Raw genomic sequence first — 18,481 nt, forward strand, 5'->3', positions numbered from 1 at the left:
AGCTGATCTCTCAGTTTATTGAGAGCAAGCAAGAGTACAAATCAACTCTTTGAGAGGCTATATTCATGAAGGTGATGATGTGAAAGGTGGTGAAAAAGTTGCACAATTTGCAACCGTATCGATTCTGTTACACTGGGTTCCATCAGGCACAACAGTGTAACCGTACAATGGTGCTGAGAAACTAACCATGATGATGGTATTTTTATTTCTCACTTCTGGGAGGCCAGCATGGAAATTCCAACAGTGATAGCCATGAAATCTAAGTTGAGGTTGAAGACATAGTATGTTATGCAATGGGACTGACAGATAAGACAATATTTTCTTAAGTCAAGGAGCCCAGCAGAGTCCAATGACTGCTCACCAGCCCATTTCCGTAGCTGAAGGGGCAAAAGTACAAGAGAACAACTGCACGAAAACAGAAAACATGGCTGACTGCTCCAACATCATGATGGACCGTATCATACTTGTCCAAAGACAGCATGCTAAGCAGAAAATCATTCCTGAGTTTTTTCAGCTCAAACTCACAACATTTTCACTGCCTTTTACTGCAAGTAAGGCCATTGTAAGGTGTTAAATTGAAAAATAACAATAGTTTTTACATATTTACTGTGTCACCATGTTATGTAATTTTTTGACATACAGCATGTTTGAAGGGAAGTCAGGCAACGTCGGGGCTTCCTCGACCACTGCATAGCTTCACATAAATGAATTTGAGAGTACAATTCAAATGATCATGATTCTACTCCATTTCTGTTCCTGTTCTGTCTTCAGCCATAACAGCCAGATCTCACTCAGGCACTCTGCATTCCTTCTCTCATTAATACTTCCATTGTGTTGATAACTGCATTCAGTCTCTGGATCATTTCAAAATCTAGTGATCATTCTCTGTGTCTCCATGAAACGTCCCACTTGCACACAGAAAGCCGAGGCAAATGATTCTTCAGCAGGCATATCTTCATGGCACCAGAGATCTGATCAAACAGGGTCTTCCTCTCAGAGAGCTGAACACAACTAGAACCAGAAGCCTGTCCATCAAGACACTTGAGCATGACCCAACAGCTTAAGCCCTACTGCTGATTCAACGATCCCTGAATTGAATTATGTCAATATCATACAATTTGGAATCAGTTGATTTTTCTTTTTGAAACATACAATTCAGACCATATCTCATCAAACAGTTCATGTTTTCTTCTAAGTTTTACATAAGATCTCAGATAAAACTCAAAAGCTTTATCATTATTAAACTGACGGGCCTTCAGCTCACAAAACAAGACTTCTGATTTTATTTCTGCTGGGAAGTGACAGCAGCAAGGCTATTCTTTGTTTTGTCTAAGTTAGGACATAAAACGTGTCCTCGTAAGCACTAAATTCTTCCACAGTTCATATGGTTCAGACTGAAGATGTCAGTGAGTAATCGGATTGTGATACTGGACTCAACTCTGTTTGCCTCGCCACAGGTGCTGCCAGAATTTCTGAGTCTCTCCAGTGTTCTCTGTTTATTTCAGATTTCCTGCATTATTGTACTTTTAGTCTAGTCATCCAACTAATTGTGGCTACAACAGCAGGTTAGACGCTAAGAATCTTGCAGCCAGCAACTCACTTTCTGATCCTTGAAAGCCTGTCCATCACGTACATGGCACTTTTCAGGAATGTGATGGGACACTGCCGACTTGTCTGGATGAGTTCAGATCCAACAGCATTCAAGAACCTTGACTGCATCCAGAAGAAAGCAGCCCATTTGATTGGCACTATGTCCGCAAACATCCATTCTCTCCACCACCGACGCTCAGCAGCAGTAAATCTACATGAATAATTGCAAAATGTCATCAAGGTTCCTCAGTTTACCACAGGGATCGGTGCTGGGTCCAGTGCTGTTTGTCATTTTTAGAAATGATTTGAATGAGAAGACAGGAAGCATGGTCAGTAAGTTTGCAGGTGACATCAAAATTGGTGATATAGTAGATAGTGAAGAAGGTTAGCCAAGGATACAAAGGGACCTTGATCATTTAGGCCAGTGGACCTAGGAGTGGAAAATGGAGTTTAATTTAGATAAATGCAAAGTGTTATATTTTGTTAAGATGAACAGGGGCAGGACTTACACAGGTAAAGGGAGGGCCCAGGGGAGTGCAAATGAACAGAGACACCTAGGGGTGCATGTGAAAAGTTCCTTGAAAATAGCATCACAGGTAGGCAAGCTGGTAAAGAAGGTAACAGAAGCAGGAATTCTGAGAAAGGGTCACAGGGTCCGAAGTGTCAACTCTGATTTCTCTCCACAGATGTCACCCAACCTGCCGAGCTTTTCCAGCAATTTCTACTCTTGTTTCTGATTTACAGCATCTGCAGTCCTTTCGATTTTTATGTGGTAAAGAAGGTGTCCAGCATGCTTGCCTCTAGTGCTCAGGCCAGGAGTTGGGACGTCATGTTGCAGTTGTACAGGATGTCAGTTAGGCCACTTCTGCAGTACTGTGTACAGTTCTGGTCACCCTGCTATAGAAAGAGTTTTAGTATATTGTAGAGGGTGCAGAAAAGATTTACAGGGATACTACCAGAACTGGAAGGTTTGAGTTATGAGGTGGAGATGGAGAGGGTGGGACTTTTGTCACTGGAGATTAGGTGGTTGGGGCTGACCTTAAAGATGACTATAAAATCATAAGGGGAACAGCAGAGGTCTTTTCACTAGAGCTGGGGAGTTCAAAACTAGAGGGCATCATTTTAAGGTGAGGAGGAAGATTTAAAAGGGACATGATGGGCAAGTTTTTCACATACAGGGGATTCATACATGGAACAAACTGCCAGACAAAGTTGCAGATTAAGGTATAGTTACATCATTTAAAGGTCATTTGGACAGGTACGTGAAGAGGTTTAGATGGATATGGGCCAAACGCATGCGACTGGGACTATTTTAGTTTGGGGAACCTGGTCGGCATAAACAGGTTGGACCGCATGGTCTGTTCCTGTGCTGTATGATTCTACGACTCTACACTGCACCTTCCAAATTCACGTTAACTACTTCTTAGAAGGTCAAGGGCATCCTGACTTGGAACTATCACTGTGCCTTCACGGTCGCTGGGTCAAAATCCTGGAATTCCCTCCTTAAAGCCATTGTGGGTATACATACAACACATACTGAGTAGACCACTCACCATCACCTTCTCAAGGGCAACTAGGGATTGGCCCTAAATGCTGGCCCAAATGGAGATATTCCCATCCTGCGAGTGAATAAAAAGCTTGAAACCAGTAACTGGGATGGTGAGGGACTCCTTCTAAAGCAGCAAATGCTACTGAAACCCGAGCCCTTTCATCAGTTCTTGAGACATTGGGCAACACCATCCATACAATACCATCAGGCTACATTTTGAACAGATCGTTGGTCCGCATACTGTTTCTAATGGGTCATATTTAACTCAAAATATTAACTCTCCAATTATTCTGCCAGTCTTGCTTAACATTTCCATTCTAATTTAAGGTTCTCCTTGTCTTCACTTCCTGCCCCACCAGTTTTTGTACTTCTAGGATCATTGTCTGCCATTTCTGCTACCTCTGGCATGTCACTATCGCCAAACCTACGTGCTCCTCCCCTCCCCTCCTGTCACCGTTTTAACAATCTGGCCCATCCTCAATCACACTACATCCCCTTCTCACACATTTCCATGAGGGGCACTTTTACCTCCTCTCTCTTCAGCATCCAAAGCCCCAACACACCTTTCAGATGAAGCAGCATTTTACTTATTATTCTATTTTGAATACAGTATTTGCTGCTCACAATGCAGTGTCCTCTATTCCGGGCAGAGCAACACACAAGTCAGTCTGCAAGCATGATGCCAAGCTTCTGGGTGCATGGCATTTAATTCACCACACTGCTCTCACCATCCCAATTCTCCATCTGTACTTCTCACTGCCTTGGGAGGGCAGCCAACATAATCCAAAACCCTTTGATCCCGATTATCTCTTCTAACCTCTTCTCTCAGGCAGGAGACAGAAAAGCTTAAACAGATTCAAGAACAGCTTCTTCCCCTCAGTTTCAGATTTCTAAATTTAAAATTTGACAGGTCCATTCAGTGTTGATCTCGCTCTTTGTGAACCTTGTCTGCAGCCGTAACATCGTATTCCTCGCACTGTTCTATTACCCCAATGCGTTTTGTATGGTGTGATCTGCCTGTACTGCATGCGGAACAGAACTTCTCATTGTAGCTAGGTTCATGTGACAATAATAAATCAAATCAAAATTTATGTTCTCAGTCTGGTGTGCTGCGCAATGCCATCGCAAAGAACTTCATCTTCCCATTCGGCACTTTACAGCCTTCCGCACTCAATGAGGAATTCAACAATTTTAGAATAGTTTAGATTTTTTTGTCATGTGCCAGTCTAACAAAATTTCTCATGCATCTTTAGCAAAGAGGAAATGCTACCCAAGTCATGGTGTAAGAGGAAGAAGTTCAGAGGCTCGAAAGGCTCAAACTGATGAAGACGAGATCATGAATAAGCTGTGTGTATATCAAAGCACTGTGACTAGATGAGATGCATCCAAGGATACTGATGGAAGTGAGAATGGAAATTGCAGGAGAACTGACAGTACTTCTGCAGTATTTCTTAGACTCAGGTGATGCCAGGAGACTAGGGAAAAGCTCAGAAAAGGTTGTAAGTACAGACCAGTCAGTTTAAATTCCATCAGAGATAATGGGAACTGCAGATGCTGGAGAATTCCAAGATAATAAAATGTGAGGCTGGATGAACACAGCAGGCCAAGCAGCATCTCAGGAGCACAAAAGCTGACGTTTCGGGCCTAGACCCTTCATCAGAGACGGGGATGGGGAGAGGGAACTGGAATAAATAGGGACAGAGGGGGAGGCGGACCGAAGATGGAGAGTAAAGAAGATAGGTGGAGAGAGTGTAGGTGGGGAGGTAGGGAGGGGATAGGTCAGTCCAGGGAAGACGGACAGGTCAAGGAGGTGGGATGAGGTTAGTAGGTAGCTGGGGGTGCGGCTTGGGGTGGGAGGAAGGGATGGGTGAGAGGAAGAACCGGTTAGGGAGGCAGAGACAGGTTGGACAGCTTTTGGGATGCAGTGGGGCGGGGGGGGGGGGGGGGGGGGGGTGGGGAGGAGAGCTGGGCTGGTTGTGTGGTGCAGTGGGGGGAGGGGACGAACTGGGCTGGTTTAGGGATGCAGTAGGGGAAGGGGAGATTTTGAAACTGGTTCTTTACTCTCCATCTTCGGTCCGCCTCCCCCTCTCTCCCTATTTATTCCAGTTCCCTCTCCCCATCCCCCTCTCTGATGAAGGGTCTAGGCACGAAACGTCAGCTTTTGTGCTCCTGAGATGCTGCTTGGCCTGCTGTGTTCATCCAGCCTCACATTTTATTATCTTAGTTTAAATTCCATGGTTGGAAGCCTTGTAGATACTACAATTCAGGACAAAAATTAATAGTGGCATGGATAATTGTGGGTTAAATAAGGAGAGTCAGCAAGGAGGTTTCTTTAAAGGAAATTAATGAACACTGCAGTTTTGAGAAGATTTGTAGCTCTGGTTGAGGTTCTGAATGTGAGTTTGCTCGTTGAGCTGGAAGGTTAGTTTTCAACACTGCAGGTTTGTTTTAAGGAGATAACAGAGGGTTGATCAGGGCAATGTTCTTGATGTGACGTACATGGGCTTGCAGAAGGCTTTTGGTAAGTGTCAGACAAGAAAAGACTTGTGATCAAAGTCAGAACTCATGGAATGAAAGGAACATGGACACAAAACTGGCTAAGCGGTAAAAGAAAGCAATGCCAATTGGATATTCTTTAGGCTTAAGGGGACAAGGGATATGCTTTCAGATTTTGTGGATGATACAAAACTTGGAAGTATTGTCTTGTGAGAATTCGGTGGACCTTCAAAAGGAAATTTACAAATTGGTGGTGTGGACAGATAGGTGGCACTCAAAGTTTAATGAGAAGTGTAACATGATTCATTTTGGCAAGAACTACATAGGTGGACCACAGAAAATAAAGGCACATTTTGTTGAAGCTTATATCTTGCATTCATCAGTACAATTTATAGGAACACCAATGTAAAGGGCAATAATACTAGTTATATTGCATGAACAGAAACTGCTGATTGGTTAGCAATTCATCTCTGATTGGTAGAGATCTTGCCATGAAGAATGTACAAGTTAGATGATAGCTGCTAGTTAACTGCCAAAATGTGTTTAGACGTAAACCAGGATGTCTATTCTGATTGTTCAAGGGTGGACTAGAGAATGGCTGTCACCTACTTTGTTCAGTTGAAACCGGTGCATTGTGTATACATATTTTGTCTGTCTGTCTGCAAGGAACAGGGCCCTTTATACTAATATATACAGGTTTCAGGATACACATGCACATCACACTACTTGCCTGACTGACAATCCTGAAATAGCTATTGATGTTAATTCCCAGCACGCTCAATTACTTAGTAAATGCTGTTCAATCACAAAACCATCTAATCTTGAACGCCGTGATTACATTTTTGCAAACACAAGCTCAATGGGCATGTTTCTGTGCCACTAAATGACTATAAAAGAAAATAAATGATTTTAACACAGCAGCATGACGCAAGAAACCTTGGTATACAGGGGGTTCTGCTAGAAACTAGCAGAGGGATTCTGGCAATGCAAATTGGCTATAACACAACTGACAAACAGGGAAAGCTTTTTCTTAAACCATCGATTCCAACCTCTCTCTTGAACCCACGGACCAGGGTGCAATAGCAGTTTTTAGAGCTTATTATTTGAGACACATGTTTAAGAGGCTGATGGTAGCCACTGAGTGGGACAAGGACAGTGTTCATCCATTTTGGAAGAGCTTTAACATCAAAAATGTAATCAACATTGTCATGGAGGCCTGGAGTGATGTCAGTAAGGACTGCTTGCATGCAGTTGTGCAATCGTTTATGTAAGGCTTTTCAGTGATATTTTTGGTAGTCTGACCCCAAACCCGCTTTTCCCATAGTTCCCATAGGAATGCAAATATCATGTTACAGCAGAACCCACTGTAAAAGGCAACAAAGGTGGCAGGACAAGTTGAGAGACAGCGATTATTCAGGATTCATAATCCCAGACTGTATGAATACGGCCACAGAGTACAAGAACAAGGAGGTTATGCTGAACTTGTGTGGACCTTCATGTGGTCTCAACTGGAAAATAACTTCCAGCTCTCAGCACTGGACTTTAGGAAGGATGCAAAGGCATTGGAGAGATTGCAGAAAGATGCTTGCCAGAATGATTCCAAGGATGAGAAATTTCAGTTATGAAATTTTTTTGGAGAAGTTGGGGCCATTCTCCCTAGATAAGAGAAGACTGACAGGAGATATGATTGAAGCTCACAAAGTCATTACGTGTCTGGACGGAGTAAACAGGAAAATGTTTCTACTTGTAAGAGGACCAAGAACGAGGGGCCACAGATATATTAAAAAAAATTAGTAAAAGGGGCAAAAGTGACGTGAGGAAGAAGGTTTTAGTGTAGTGAATGGTTAGGGCCTGGAATGCAGTCTTTGGAAGTGTGGTGGAAGCAGTTTCAAATGAGGCATTCAAGAGGGAATTAAATAGTCACATGGAAAGGAACAATGTGCACAGTTATGGAGAAAAGGGAAGGGAGTGATTCACTGGCGAATTGCTGATTTGAATGGCCGGCACAGTCACAATGGGCTTCTTTTGAGCTGCAAATATTCCGAGATTCTTTGTTTACAACAAACACCACCCCCTTTGTCTTTTGTTCCAAGGCATGTTCCCTCTAAACTATTCTGGGCTTTCCACGTGCTCTTCGTCTCCTTCCCAACTTTCACCAGCATAAAACCCACCACATTTCTACCTTCCTTTAATTCTGAAACAGTATTATTCAAATTGAAACCAGCTCAGTTTCTCTCTCCACAGATACTACCAGGCCAAGTGAGTATTTCCAGCACTTTCTGTTTTCGTTAAGATTTGCAACACCACAGTATTTGCTTCCAGCACCCATTTCACCCCACCTCACTGGAAGCACTCAAAACAAAACAGTGGAAGAGATGAGTCAGTCCACTGTACTCTTCGCTTCCTCTCTTTCAGACATTCACCTGATTTTCCCTGAAAGCAAGCAGCGCCTGTGCTTTGCTGGGGCAGTGCTACTTGCTGCATGTTAGCTGGCAACAATTATGTGAATGTCACAGTCAAGACCAGGGTATTTTATGAACACAGTTTAGTGACAGTCACCTCAACAGCAGCAGTGGGAATCCCCAGCCCTGGCTAGAATGGACTGAAGTCAATGATGTAGAGTCCAGGAGCAGGGCAAATTTGAACCTGGAGCTGTCCTGGTCTCCTCCAGCTTGCGATTATACAATCATTCTCCCATACTCCTGGGCAGGTGGCAAACTTTACCAACGGCTCAGTCACCAAGGCAACCCCAGCAGCGAGAGGCTGTGCTGGTAAATAACAGGCTGCTCCACTCAGTTAGCAACACATTCAGTTGCAAGGCTCCGGCTCCAAGTGGCTGCTGCTCCCGGCCTCCGGCGGATAAATCTGAGCCCGGGAAACCCGAACCGCTCCCGTCCCTACAGCCTCGTACGTTACTACCGCCATTTCACCGCGTGCTCACTCACCCGGGTCGCTCTCCAGCTCCAGCCAGCCTTTATTCATGTTCTCACCCCGCTCTCCATTACTCTCGCAGCCCAGGCCCCACAGCCCTGTCGGAGCAGGCCGCAGCACGTCATCAAGCCGCGCCCGCGCAGGGAGCCGCATTGCTACCCCGCCCGCCGCCATGTTTGTGCGGGGCGAACTCATTTGAACCAGGAGCAGCTTCCCCATTTGGCCCTAAGTTGCAGGATACAGTTAATGTACAGGGGCCGTCTCGAGCTGCAGTGATAGTTTCCTCACCTTTGTCCCACCTTCTCTAGAGTTGTATTAACAACATCTCTGAATAGTTGAGGTGGAGGCACAGTCAGCTCTAAGGTAGCCAGATCAACGATGCCCTCAGTAACACAAATTGTAGAACCACTTTGGTGTGGAAGCAGCCCATTTGGCCCATCGAGACCCACACCCTGACACTACCCCTGCATTTCCCCTGGCTAATCCAACTAGCCTGCACATTCCTGGACACCATGGGCAATTTAGCACAGCCAATCAGGTGCAGTGGCCAAGTGGGAAGGCTTTGGTCTTGTAAACTAAAGGTTGTGGGTTTGATTCCCACTTGTACCTGAGCATGACATTTGTTATTTGGGTGGCACAGTGACTCAGTGATTAGCACTGCTGCCTCACAGCACCAGGCATCCATGTTTGATTCCAGCCTCAGGCAACTGTCCGTGTGGGTTTACTCCAGGTGTTCTGGTTTCCTCCCACAGTCCAAAGATGTACAAGCTGGGTGGATTGGCCATGCTAAATTGCCCATAGTGCCCAGGGATGTTTAGGTCAGGTGGGGTAGGGGAATGGTTCTGGGTGGGGATGCTGTGCAGACGGGTGTTGTGGACTTGTTGGGCTGAATGGCCAGTTCCCACACTGTAGGGATTCTATGACTCCACCTAACCTACATAAATGAACTTGCAAGCTTAATGGTCTATTAAGTCCCAAACTGCAACAGGAATAATGTACTCATGTTCCCTGGAAATTTGTAATAATATCAGAAAATTATGGAAAAATCATCCAAACTGTGCTTAGTTTAATTTAAAAGAAAATTATTATTGGGAGCCTCTGAATTGTTAGTATTATACCCTAGAAGGAAACATCAATATAAGCCTGTGAAAGGAATGGCTCTTCTTGAAGACCTCAAAATTGAGCTCCAGCATGATCATTGTGTTCAATTCCAGCTGTTATTGTTATTACCTACATTTCTCCAGGCCCCACCAAAATTCGGATGATCATTACGACCATGGGAAGAGGAGTGGGGCATTTTGGGTGTATCAAAGCTCAGCAAGTCAAGCAGCATTTGTGAAGAGAAATCAGAGAACGTTTCAGTGACCTTCTCTCTTTTTGGGCTCTTTCCCCACACATCATTTACTCATTATCCCCTCCCACACCCAACATTCCACATAAGAAAAGACATTTGCCTAGCTCCCATAAGTTCTGAAGAAGGGTCACTGGACCCAAAACATTTAACTGTGATTTCCCTCCACAGACACTGCCAGACCTACTGAGCTTTTCCAGCAACTTCTGTTTTTGTTTCCAATTTACAGCATCCACAGTTCTTTCAGTATCAGAGAGGAGGCGTGAAGGGGAGAGATGCATGGTAAAGGGAGGCACAAAAACAGCAGAGTAAGTGGGATGCTGCAAAATGGATCACATTATGAAGGAGGGGCAGAGTACATGGCACCAAAAGAGGAATAAAACAGCATTAATTAAAGAGCGAGTAGGGAAGGAATGTACCACCTAAAGTGAGAGTGGGAACGTAGTGTACTCAAAGAGTGCCAATATACGATGTCTAAGATAGATGAATGCTAGACATGTCACTGGGACGGCAAGGTGGCTCAGTGGTTAGTGCTAATGCCTCACACCACCAGGGACCTGGGTTTGATCCCAGCCTCAGGTGACTGTGTAAACTCCAAACATTCTCCCCGCGTGTGGCCTTTCCAACTTGTGCTCAGGTTTCCTCCTACAGATCAAAGATCTGCAAGTCAGATGGATTGGTCGTGAGAAATGAAGGGTTACAGGGAGGGGCAGGTTTGGGTGGGCTGCTCTTTGTGGGGTTTAGTATGGACTTGATGGGCCAAGTAGCCTCCTTCCACAATAGGAATTCTGTGATTCGATGGTGTACTTGAAATGGAGGAGGAGAATGGGCATATAATTTGACAAAATGTTGAGGAACACACATATGAATTGGTGAGTGGGAGGTTGATGAATTAAATCTGGAGGAATCTATTATGTAAATGACAGCCTGGTCATACTGAAAGTGTCACTTCATTTTATCTCTATTTAATTGTGAGCCATATAAAAAAACTTTTAAATTGGATGTATTTTTGTAATTTCATGTAAAATTTCACGTAAAATTTCAACGACTTCCAGGTCAGCATGATATGAGCTTTACAACTGTGTCCCTTCAACATTTGAATTTCCTTCTTCAGCACCCATTACTTTTTTATGTTGACAAACACAAACAGCTAACTTGTACACAGTGAAGACCCACAAACAGAATAACCAGTTTATATTTTTGCTTCTGCTAGTTGAGGGAGGAATATTGGTGAATTTGCTAAGGGAAACACTGGGAGCATTACCTGCTTTTCACAAGAACGGCAGGTGCCCAGCCTCTGACCCTCCAACTTCAGTAAAACAGGCTCATCTAAAGCCCTGCAATCTGGTTTCTTATCCGATCCCAGCTGATGTTAATTCTAGACAAGTCAGATCCCAGAGTGTAACGTGGCTTGATAGACACTAGTTTTGTTTTTTTCTCTAAACCATGGGAGTCAGTTCCTGAACATATACGCAAGAGGCTGCCAGTGTACATGTCATATAAAGAGTAAAAGTTTTATTAAACAGTAAAGCATTAACTATATTACAACAAACAAAAAAATTGTTTCAACTGCAGCCATCAGAAAAGGTTTCAAATTAATACTACATTCCTCTTATCTCAGCAATTTTTCTACAAATCCTCAACCCTCAGGGAAGACTTATGTCTAACTCCACATTAGAACCTCTTGCTCAAACTCGGGCTGGTACCGTTTCAGTTTGGTGAATTTCTGTGCAGTCACAATACCTTCCCCCCGCCCCCCCCCCCTTCGTATCTCCCACTGAGAGAGCTACAATAAATTGCAAATTAAACTCACTATGAGCTATTTAAAACGGGCACCAACACACTGCAGCAGCACAAAACTATGCTGAAGAAGATGAATATCTCTTCCAGGTATTCAAAGATAATGGATATCCAAAAAAACTGGGTCAGAAGATGCCTACACGAACAACATCGGGAAGATACCACATGCCCCAAGACACTCATCACCCTACCTTACATCAGGAACACATTGGAACTAACCACAAGATTCCTATGACCACTGGACATCAGAGTGGCACACAAACCCAGATGAACTCCATGAAAACTACTCACCCGAACTAAAGGCCCACTACTCACTATGGAGAGGACCAATGTCATCTATAAGATTCCCTGCAGACACTGTCACAAACACTACATTGGCAAACAGGATGGAAATTAACAACAAGGATACACAAACACCAATTGGCGACAAAAAGACACGACCAATACTTCATCTCTATCCATATGGATAAGGAGAACCACTAATTCGACTGGGACAACACCAAAATCGTGGGCCAAGCAAAGCAGAGACAGGCACAGGAATTCCTAGAAGCCTGATACTCCACAAAGAAAGCCATCAACAAACACAGACCTTGACCCCCATATACACTCCAATACAAAAGAAAACTGGAATGAGGTAATCCAGCTCAATGGACGCCAGAGTTTAAAAACCAGACAGAAAAACACAACAGCACTTCATCAGAGGCTGCACTGAGGATGTTACCCCAGCAGGGTAATGAAACGTCTGTGGAACAACAAACCAGCTCAGTGAGCCAACCAACCACAACACCCACAACCCGAGCTACAGATCTACTCCAAAACCTTAGATGATTTTAACTTCAGGGCAATTGTATGATTTCTTGAAACACAGCATTCAGCAGTATTTCACACTCCAGCAAATGCTACACACAGACTTGACTGTCTTTCTAAATTGGTCTGCTTTACTCTGTCTGTAATTGTACCCATATCACAGCACAACTTTTCTCTTTGCCTTTTTTTGATGTACTGAACTGGTTACCTCAGTGGTTCAAAACTTCATTAAAATTATATGCAAACAAACAGACCTGACGCAACTCAGTGCCAACAATAAGAACTCAAAAATGAAACACAATGGTTTCCTATCTTGACACACAAGATACAAAAATATAAATTCAACTTAAAGTCATACATTGTTCTCAAGACCATCATTTCTTCACCGACCAACCTCACATCAAATTTAAAATGTTCACTTTCAGATTTCATTACTGTCATGGTTTTGCCCTGTGTAGTTTTTGAACTCTTACAATTCTCATGCCCCCTGCCAAGCTCTCTAATCCTCTACTGCTTCCTACATGTCCTCACACTCACTTCTTAGTTACTGCAATGCACTGCATTTTCATCACTTATAGATAAAGCATGTTGCTGCCAGGGAAGGAGATAAATTCCAGCTTCAGTGACACATCCCTGGATACACTCTGACAACAAGGCAGCCATGGTTTCTGGCAAGGAAGTGAAAGCATGTGACAGGGACAGTCAATGGCTCGAGTCAATGGCTTGTCTCATGCTCACCCTACAATGCATTCCACTGAAATGGAGAGATCCAGCAATGGCCTAATGTAAAGTCTTGTGCTGACGAGTTACCTTCCACAGCACGGTAGGATCCTTCTTGCTCGACTGGGCCTGAGCTTTAAATGATTGCCATCTTCTGTGGACTCTCTCTCACCTAAAGGGTCCAGATGGGGATGAATGTCCACAGATGGTTCATGTTGTTCCTGGTGTTTGCAGTAGTTGCTATGTATACACCACCTCTGAGCAATTTGCACGTGTGGCAACGATGATCCTCAAAAGGTGAAGAATGAAATTCAGTGTTGACCTCAAAGATCGGCCAGCCGTAGTGTTATCCCATGAGAGGCAGTCTGCAACACAGAAGTTTATGAGGTACTTTTTTTGGGATCCTGGGATTATTTGCACTAACCATCTTGATATTGTTTGCTCTGGGACCGTTCCCCATGAGAAAACCTGCTTTGGGATTCTGTGGTCATTCATCAGATCTGCTCCACGTAAACATCCCAAAGCTTTATAGTCTTTCCACTTGCACCTTGGCTTGCAAATTTATCTGTACCTTTAGCACAGCCTGGAAATGCCATTATCTACAGTTATCAGCGAATGACCCAAAGCAGCAATAAGCTGGAGCGTGAAAGCACATCAGAATGAAAGGGCATTATCATTAAGTGTGCAACAGTAATGATTCAGGGAACGAAAGGTGAAACTGCCAGGAGAAAAGATTCAGAAAATCTGACTAAACAGACAGATAGACTTCAGTCAACAATAAAAAAAGTGAAAAGAAAGCTCCCAGCAAGTTTCTTTGATTTTTCCACTGTTTTCTTGACCTATCCCCAGACTCTCTCACTGCTGTTCACAATATATTTCATCGTCCAGTCTCTCTCAGGCCCCCTTCACCCTTCTAGGCTCCACTCATCAAATAAATGCAGCCAAACAAAAAAAGTAGAGACAACAATTAAACAAATACTTTAATTAAAATATGTCAGATGCTTGGCTTAATACCAATAGAGCAATTATCAAATAGCATCCATCAAATATAGTGTTGCAAAGTACGATTTTTGAAATGGAGAATTGTATGCCCGAAGCTCATGATATGATCGTGGCTGGAAGGAGCAGGGAAAGGAGACGAATCAGGAACGTGTGTCCCAGTGATGTTGAGGTTTACGTTTTAAAGTCTCCAGATCAGAAGGGGAAGTAAGGTGAAGGAAGGCAAGGAATTTGGAGGGAAAGTGCCCGAAGCAAGTGAGAAGCGTGAAGTGAAGGTGCCTAAGGGAAATGGGGAACTTGAGAGAATGAGACTGAGAAAAGCAAGGAGTTTGGAGGGAAGAAGGCCGAGGAGCAAGGAATTTGTAAAAAAACGTGAGGATTCTGGATGACAGTTGCTTGAGGGGAAGGGGGAAACTTGGAGGGAAGGAGCCTGAGGAAAGCAGGGTGTTTGGAATTTAGGTCGTCAAATTAAGTGAGGAGGGAGGTTCTGGGAAAGGCTGAGGTAGTGAAGGAGATGAGGCTGGTTAGTCAAACACGGAGGGTATCTTTTTCAGACAAGTTTAAGACAGTCCTTCTCCACTCAATACCCGTTACTATATTTTGTTAGTTTACTGCTGTATTTCCTGAAACTTAAAAAGAAGCAGCATTTACTCAAGGGATAGTAGGAACTGCAGATGCTGGAGAATCTGAGGTAACAAGGTGTAGAGTTGGATGAACACAGCAGGCCAAGCAGTATCAGAGGACCAGGAAGGCTGATGTTTCTGTCCTAGTCCCATTTCTTCACTTCTGAAGGACCATCTAGGCCCGAAACATCAGCCTTCCTGCTTCTCTGATGCTGCTTGGCCTGCTGTGTTCATCCAGCTCTACACCTTGTTTTCTGTACTGAGATCAGGCCACCTCCAACTACAGTTTGTAAACACATTATTCATTACATAAGCTGTAGGTATGAAATTAGCCATCATCATCACATATCTGTTTCAATAACACCCAACTAGAAAATGGCTCATTATTCAGTTATTGCAGCAAATATTTGGCAACGTTGATAGTTGGTGTAGTGTCATTAGCACCCTTTTTAGTGATTAAATTATAATTAGTTTCATTAGTAAGCATTCCACATTGATTTATAGCTGCAGTATCTAAGCTTTGTCCACAAAGGTTAGTTTTCAGAAATAAAGGTAATCATCCCTGCTCCCACAGGCACAGCTAGTGACAATGACTTCTCATTGTGTTGAGATTGTTGGTAGGGGCTCTTATGATGCAGTGCTAGTGATCCTATCTACAGACCAGGAAGTCCAGGTACATGTCCCACCTGCTCTAGAGGTGTGTAATAGCATCTCTGAACAGGTGGATTAAAAATTTTCTTGAGACTGTTAGACGAAGACTGGAAGTCACTTCATTGTCACTCTCAAATCCTACTGAGGAGCAGCTGCTGCAGGGGGTGATGAGGTGCCATCAGAGATTGCAGCCTGATGGTCTTCTGCAAGGGCTCAGTTTGTAGTACAACCAGTTCCCACTGAGCCCCATGGACTCCTTGTTTGTAGTGAATCAGGGTCAGCAGGGCAACTGTTAGGCTCAAACTCAGGATGGTGTAGGGAAGGACAGAGAGACAGGGGCAACTGGCGAATGGCTGTTACTTGCTACTCGCTGGTACAGAGGACTGAGTGGCATCGTGGTATTGTCTCTGCTCAAAATGTCCCTTGAATTTTCACCATCCCACAGTGCACATTAAATAGCCAAGTGTGCAAGGTGCTGAGGTCAGAACTCAGAAGGCAGCATAGAATTCCTATATTATGGGAGCAGGTCATTCAGCCCATTGAACCCATCCTGACCCTTTGAAAAGCATCCCACCCAGACCCACTCCTGTCTACCCTATCGCTGTAACTCTGCATTTCCCATGGCTAATCCACCTCACCTGCACTTCTTTGGACTGTGGGAGACAACTGGGGCACCTGGAGGAAACCCACACAGACATGGGGAGGATGTGCAAACTTCATATACACAGTTACCAGGTGGTGGAATCAAAGCTCAGTCCCTGGTGTTGTGAGGCAGCAGGGCTAACCATTGAGCCATCGTGCCACGTGTGGTCAAGGAGGAAGTGCAAAACCAAAAGCCAGACCCCCACATGGCCCCATGAATTAAAGGTCTGGATGAAGAATCCTACCCACAACTTGAGCCCTTTGTACACTCTCAATTCTGCTTTACTGTCCTTGGAAAGATCCAAAAAATAAAATCCAGTGTGCTGTCAGCTACGCAGGACTCTGCAGCTGAACTGCTGGTTAGGATTTTAGCTGGTTTAATTTTCACCTGGCATGTCTCTGCGATCGCAAAGGGATGGCTGTTGATCCACTAGCAGTGTTTGTTGACTATCCATTGGTCTTGCTCTCAGACTCTGGCATAGATTCACAAAGGAAGATGAATGCTGATCAGAGAGATTGGGAACTGCAGATGCTGGAGAATCCAAGATAACAAAGTGTGGAGCTGGATGAACACAGCAGGCCAAGCAGCATCTCAGGAGCACAAAAGCTGATGCTTCGGGCCTAGACCCTTCGTCAGAGAGCATCAGAATGCTGATCAGCTGGGTGGAGCAAGGCTCAAATGGAGATAGAAATAAACACGATTTCCCAGTGTTCTTCATCCAGTGCAATTTTGTCCATCCCTCTGAAAACACACACAATGTCCTATTGCAGCAGTACAGGAGGTCAGAACAAGCCAACAGCTAACCTTTGTAAACAAAACCACAAAAATATTTAAAAATTCCTAATTAAATCTAGTCATCCTCTTCAAAGTATGCTTTACACTCAATCTGAAAATGAGACAGTCACTTCACAGTGTAGTATTTAGACGGTACAAAAGGCATCTTGGAGACAGTAGCATCCACAATCTTCTTCCGAACCTCCACCTTTAATGGAGTGCCTGGCTTGCTGTACTCTGTCTCCACATATCCCATGGCAACGTTCTGTTTCAGACAGGGAGAGGGGCATCCACTCGTTACCTCCCCTGAGAATGAATGGAAAGCAAGGCTAAGAGGTTAGTAACGTATTCCATATTCTTTCTTATCAGAACATAAGAAACTGTGAAAAGGGAGCAGGAGTAGGCTGTTTGGCCCAAAAGCCATTCAATAAGATCATGGCTAATCTTTTCGTGCACCACTGTTCCACTTACCTGCCAGCTCACCATAACCCTTAATTCCTTTACCGTTCAAAATCTATCAGTTTTTGTTTAATTACTTTGCAAATAATCCTCAAATTCATTAAGAATTATTCTGCCATTCAGCAGGAGTTTATGTACAAGGAATATATCGATCCCTCGTTCCCTGATCTCACTAACTCCTGACTGTCCGTGTCCCGCCCCACTGCTGAGGAGCAGGTTCAACCAGAGCGTACCATTAAATAGCAGGTGTTGCAGGGACGATTCCAACCAGTACAGGGGGCTGCGTGAATGGAGATTTAGCTGGCAACAAATAGTGGGTTGTCTTTGATAACTGCTCACTATCACCAGGCTTTCTGCAGGCCAAAAATTGTGTTTGGTTCCCAAGTAATTGGACAGCTTAGGGTATGAACAGGATAGGCAGAAGTAATCAGAGGTCCTGAAAGGAAGGAGCTGAGTTCTTACTCTGCAGTTCAGAAAGTACCTCAAGCCTGAAGATAGCTAGTTTATTTCCCCATATCAGTTGCTGTAAGCTGTGATTGATTGTTCTAAGTGGGAATCAGTCACCCTGTACCTCCTGCAAACACGAAGTATCAAAAGGCCTATTTCAGCAAAACCTGTGAACACGGACCAGTGAACGGCCTTCCTAGTCTTGCCCTTTGCCCATAAAACTCATGCCTTTTTGTCTGTGTACCTAGAGGGGACATTTGTAAAAGTTTTCACTAGTAGGGTCATAGGTCGATAGTTCATAATTGGTTATCTGTAGCTAGAATGTCCTCTCCTCCTAGCAGTTACAATGTGTTGACACCAAATGGACTTCAGCAGTTCAAGAAAGCAGCACACCAACTCTCAAAGAAAATGAAAGACAAGCAACTACTGTTGGCCTAGTCAGTGTTTCTATATCCCATGTAAGAATAAAAAGGGCCAATATTTTGTGATTAAGGGACAAATATTGACCAGGATGTTGGGGCAATAGCCTCTATCTGCTCAAAATAATGTCATGAGTCATTGTACTCTAAGCCAAGGAGATAGACAAGGCCTCAGTCTAACCTCTCATCCAAACTACAATGGAAATTAGTTGATGTTTGATA

General features: G+C 44.0%; 2 protein-coding genes and 1 non-coding gene across 6 annotated transcripts in view; 1 reads left to right on the top strand and 2 right to left on the bottom strand.

Moving 5' to 3' along the window:
• The window catches only part of bap1 (BRCA1 associated protein-1 (ubiquitin carboxy-terminal hydrolase)), a 68,135-nt gene extending 59,463 nt beyond the window's left edge, over positions 1-8,672 (bottom strand). For both annotated transcript variants that reach the window (XM_059649494.1, XM_048548200.1), the window contains exon 1: positions 8,581-8,672. In XM_059649494.1, the coding sequence (XP_059505477.1) occupies positions 8,581-8,617 (37 nt within the window). In that variant the 5' untranslated portion in view covers positions 8,618-8,672. The remainder of the gene's footprint in view (positions 1-8,580) is intronic.
• Positions 8,673-9,103: 431 nt separating this feature from the next.
• Positions 9,104-9,175, top strand: trnat-ugu (transfer RNA threonine (anticodon UGU)). The gene has a single exon. It is a non-coding gene; the product is annotated as a tRNA-Thr (tRNA).
• A 5,036-nt stretch (positions 9,176-14,211) lies between these two features.
• Positions 14,212-18,481, bottom strand: part of amt (aminomethyltransferase) — a 36,566-nt gene continuing 32,296 nt past the window's right edge. For all 3 annotated transcript variants that reach the window (XM_048548158.2, XM_048548156.2, XM_048548157.2), the window contains one exon: positions 14,212-17,240. In XM_048548158.2, coding sequence (XP_048404115.1) covers positions 17,062-17,240 — 179 coding nt within the window. In that variant the 3' untranslated portion in view covers positions 14,212-17,061. The remainder of the gene's footprint in view (positions 17,241-18,481) is intronic.

This window comes from Stegostoma tigrinum, chromosome 11, assembly GCF_030684315.1.
Source record: "Stegostoma tigrinum isolate sSteTig4 chromosome 11, sSteTig4.hap1, whole genome shotgun sequence".
NCBI lineage: Eukaryota > Metazoa > Chordata > Chondrichthyes > Orectolobiformes > Stegostomatidae > Stegostoma > Stegostoma tigrinum.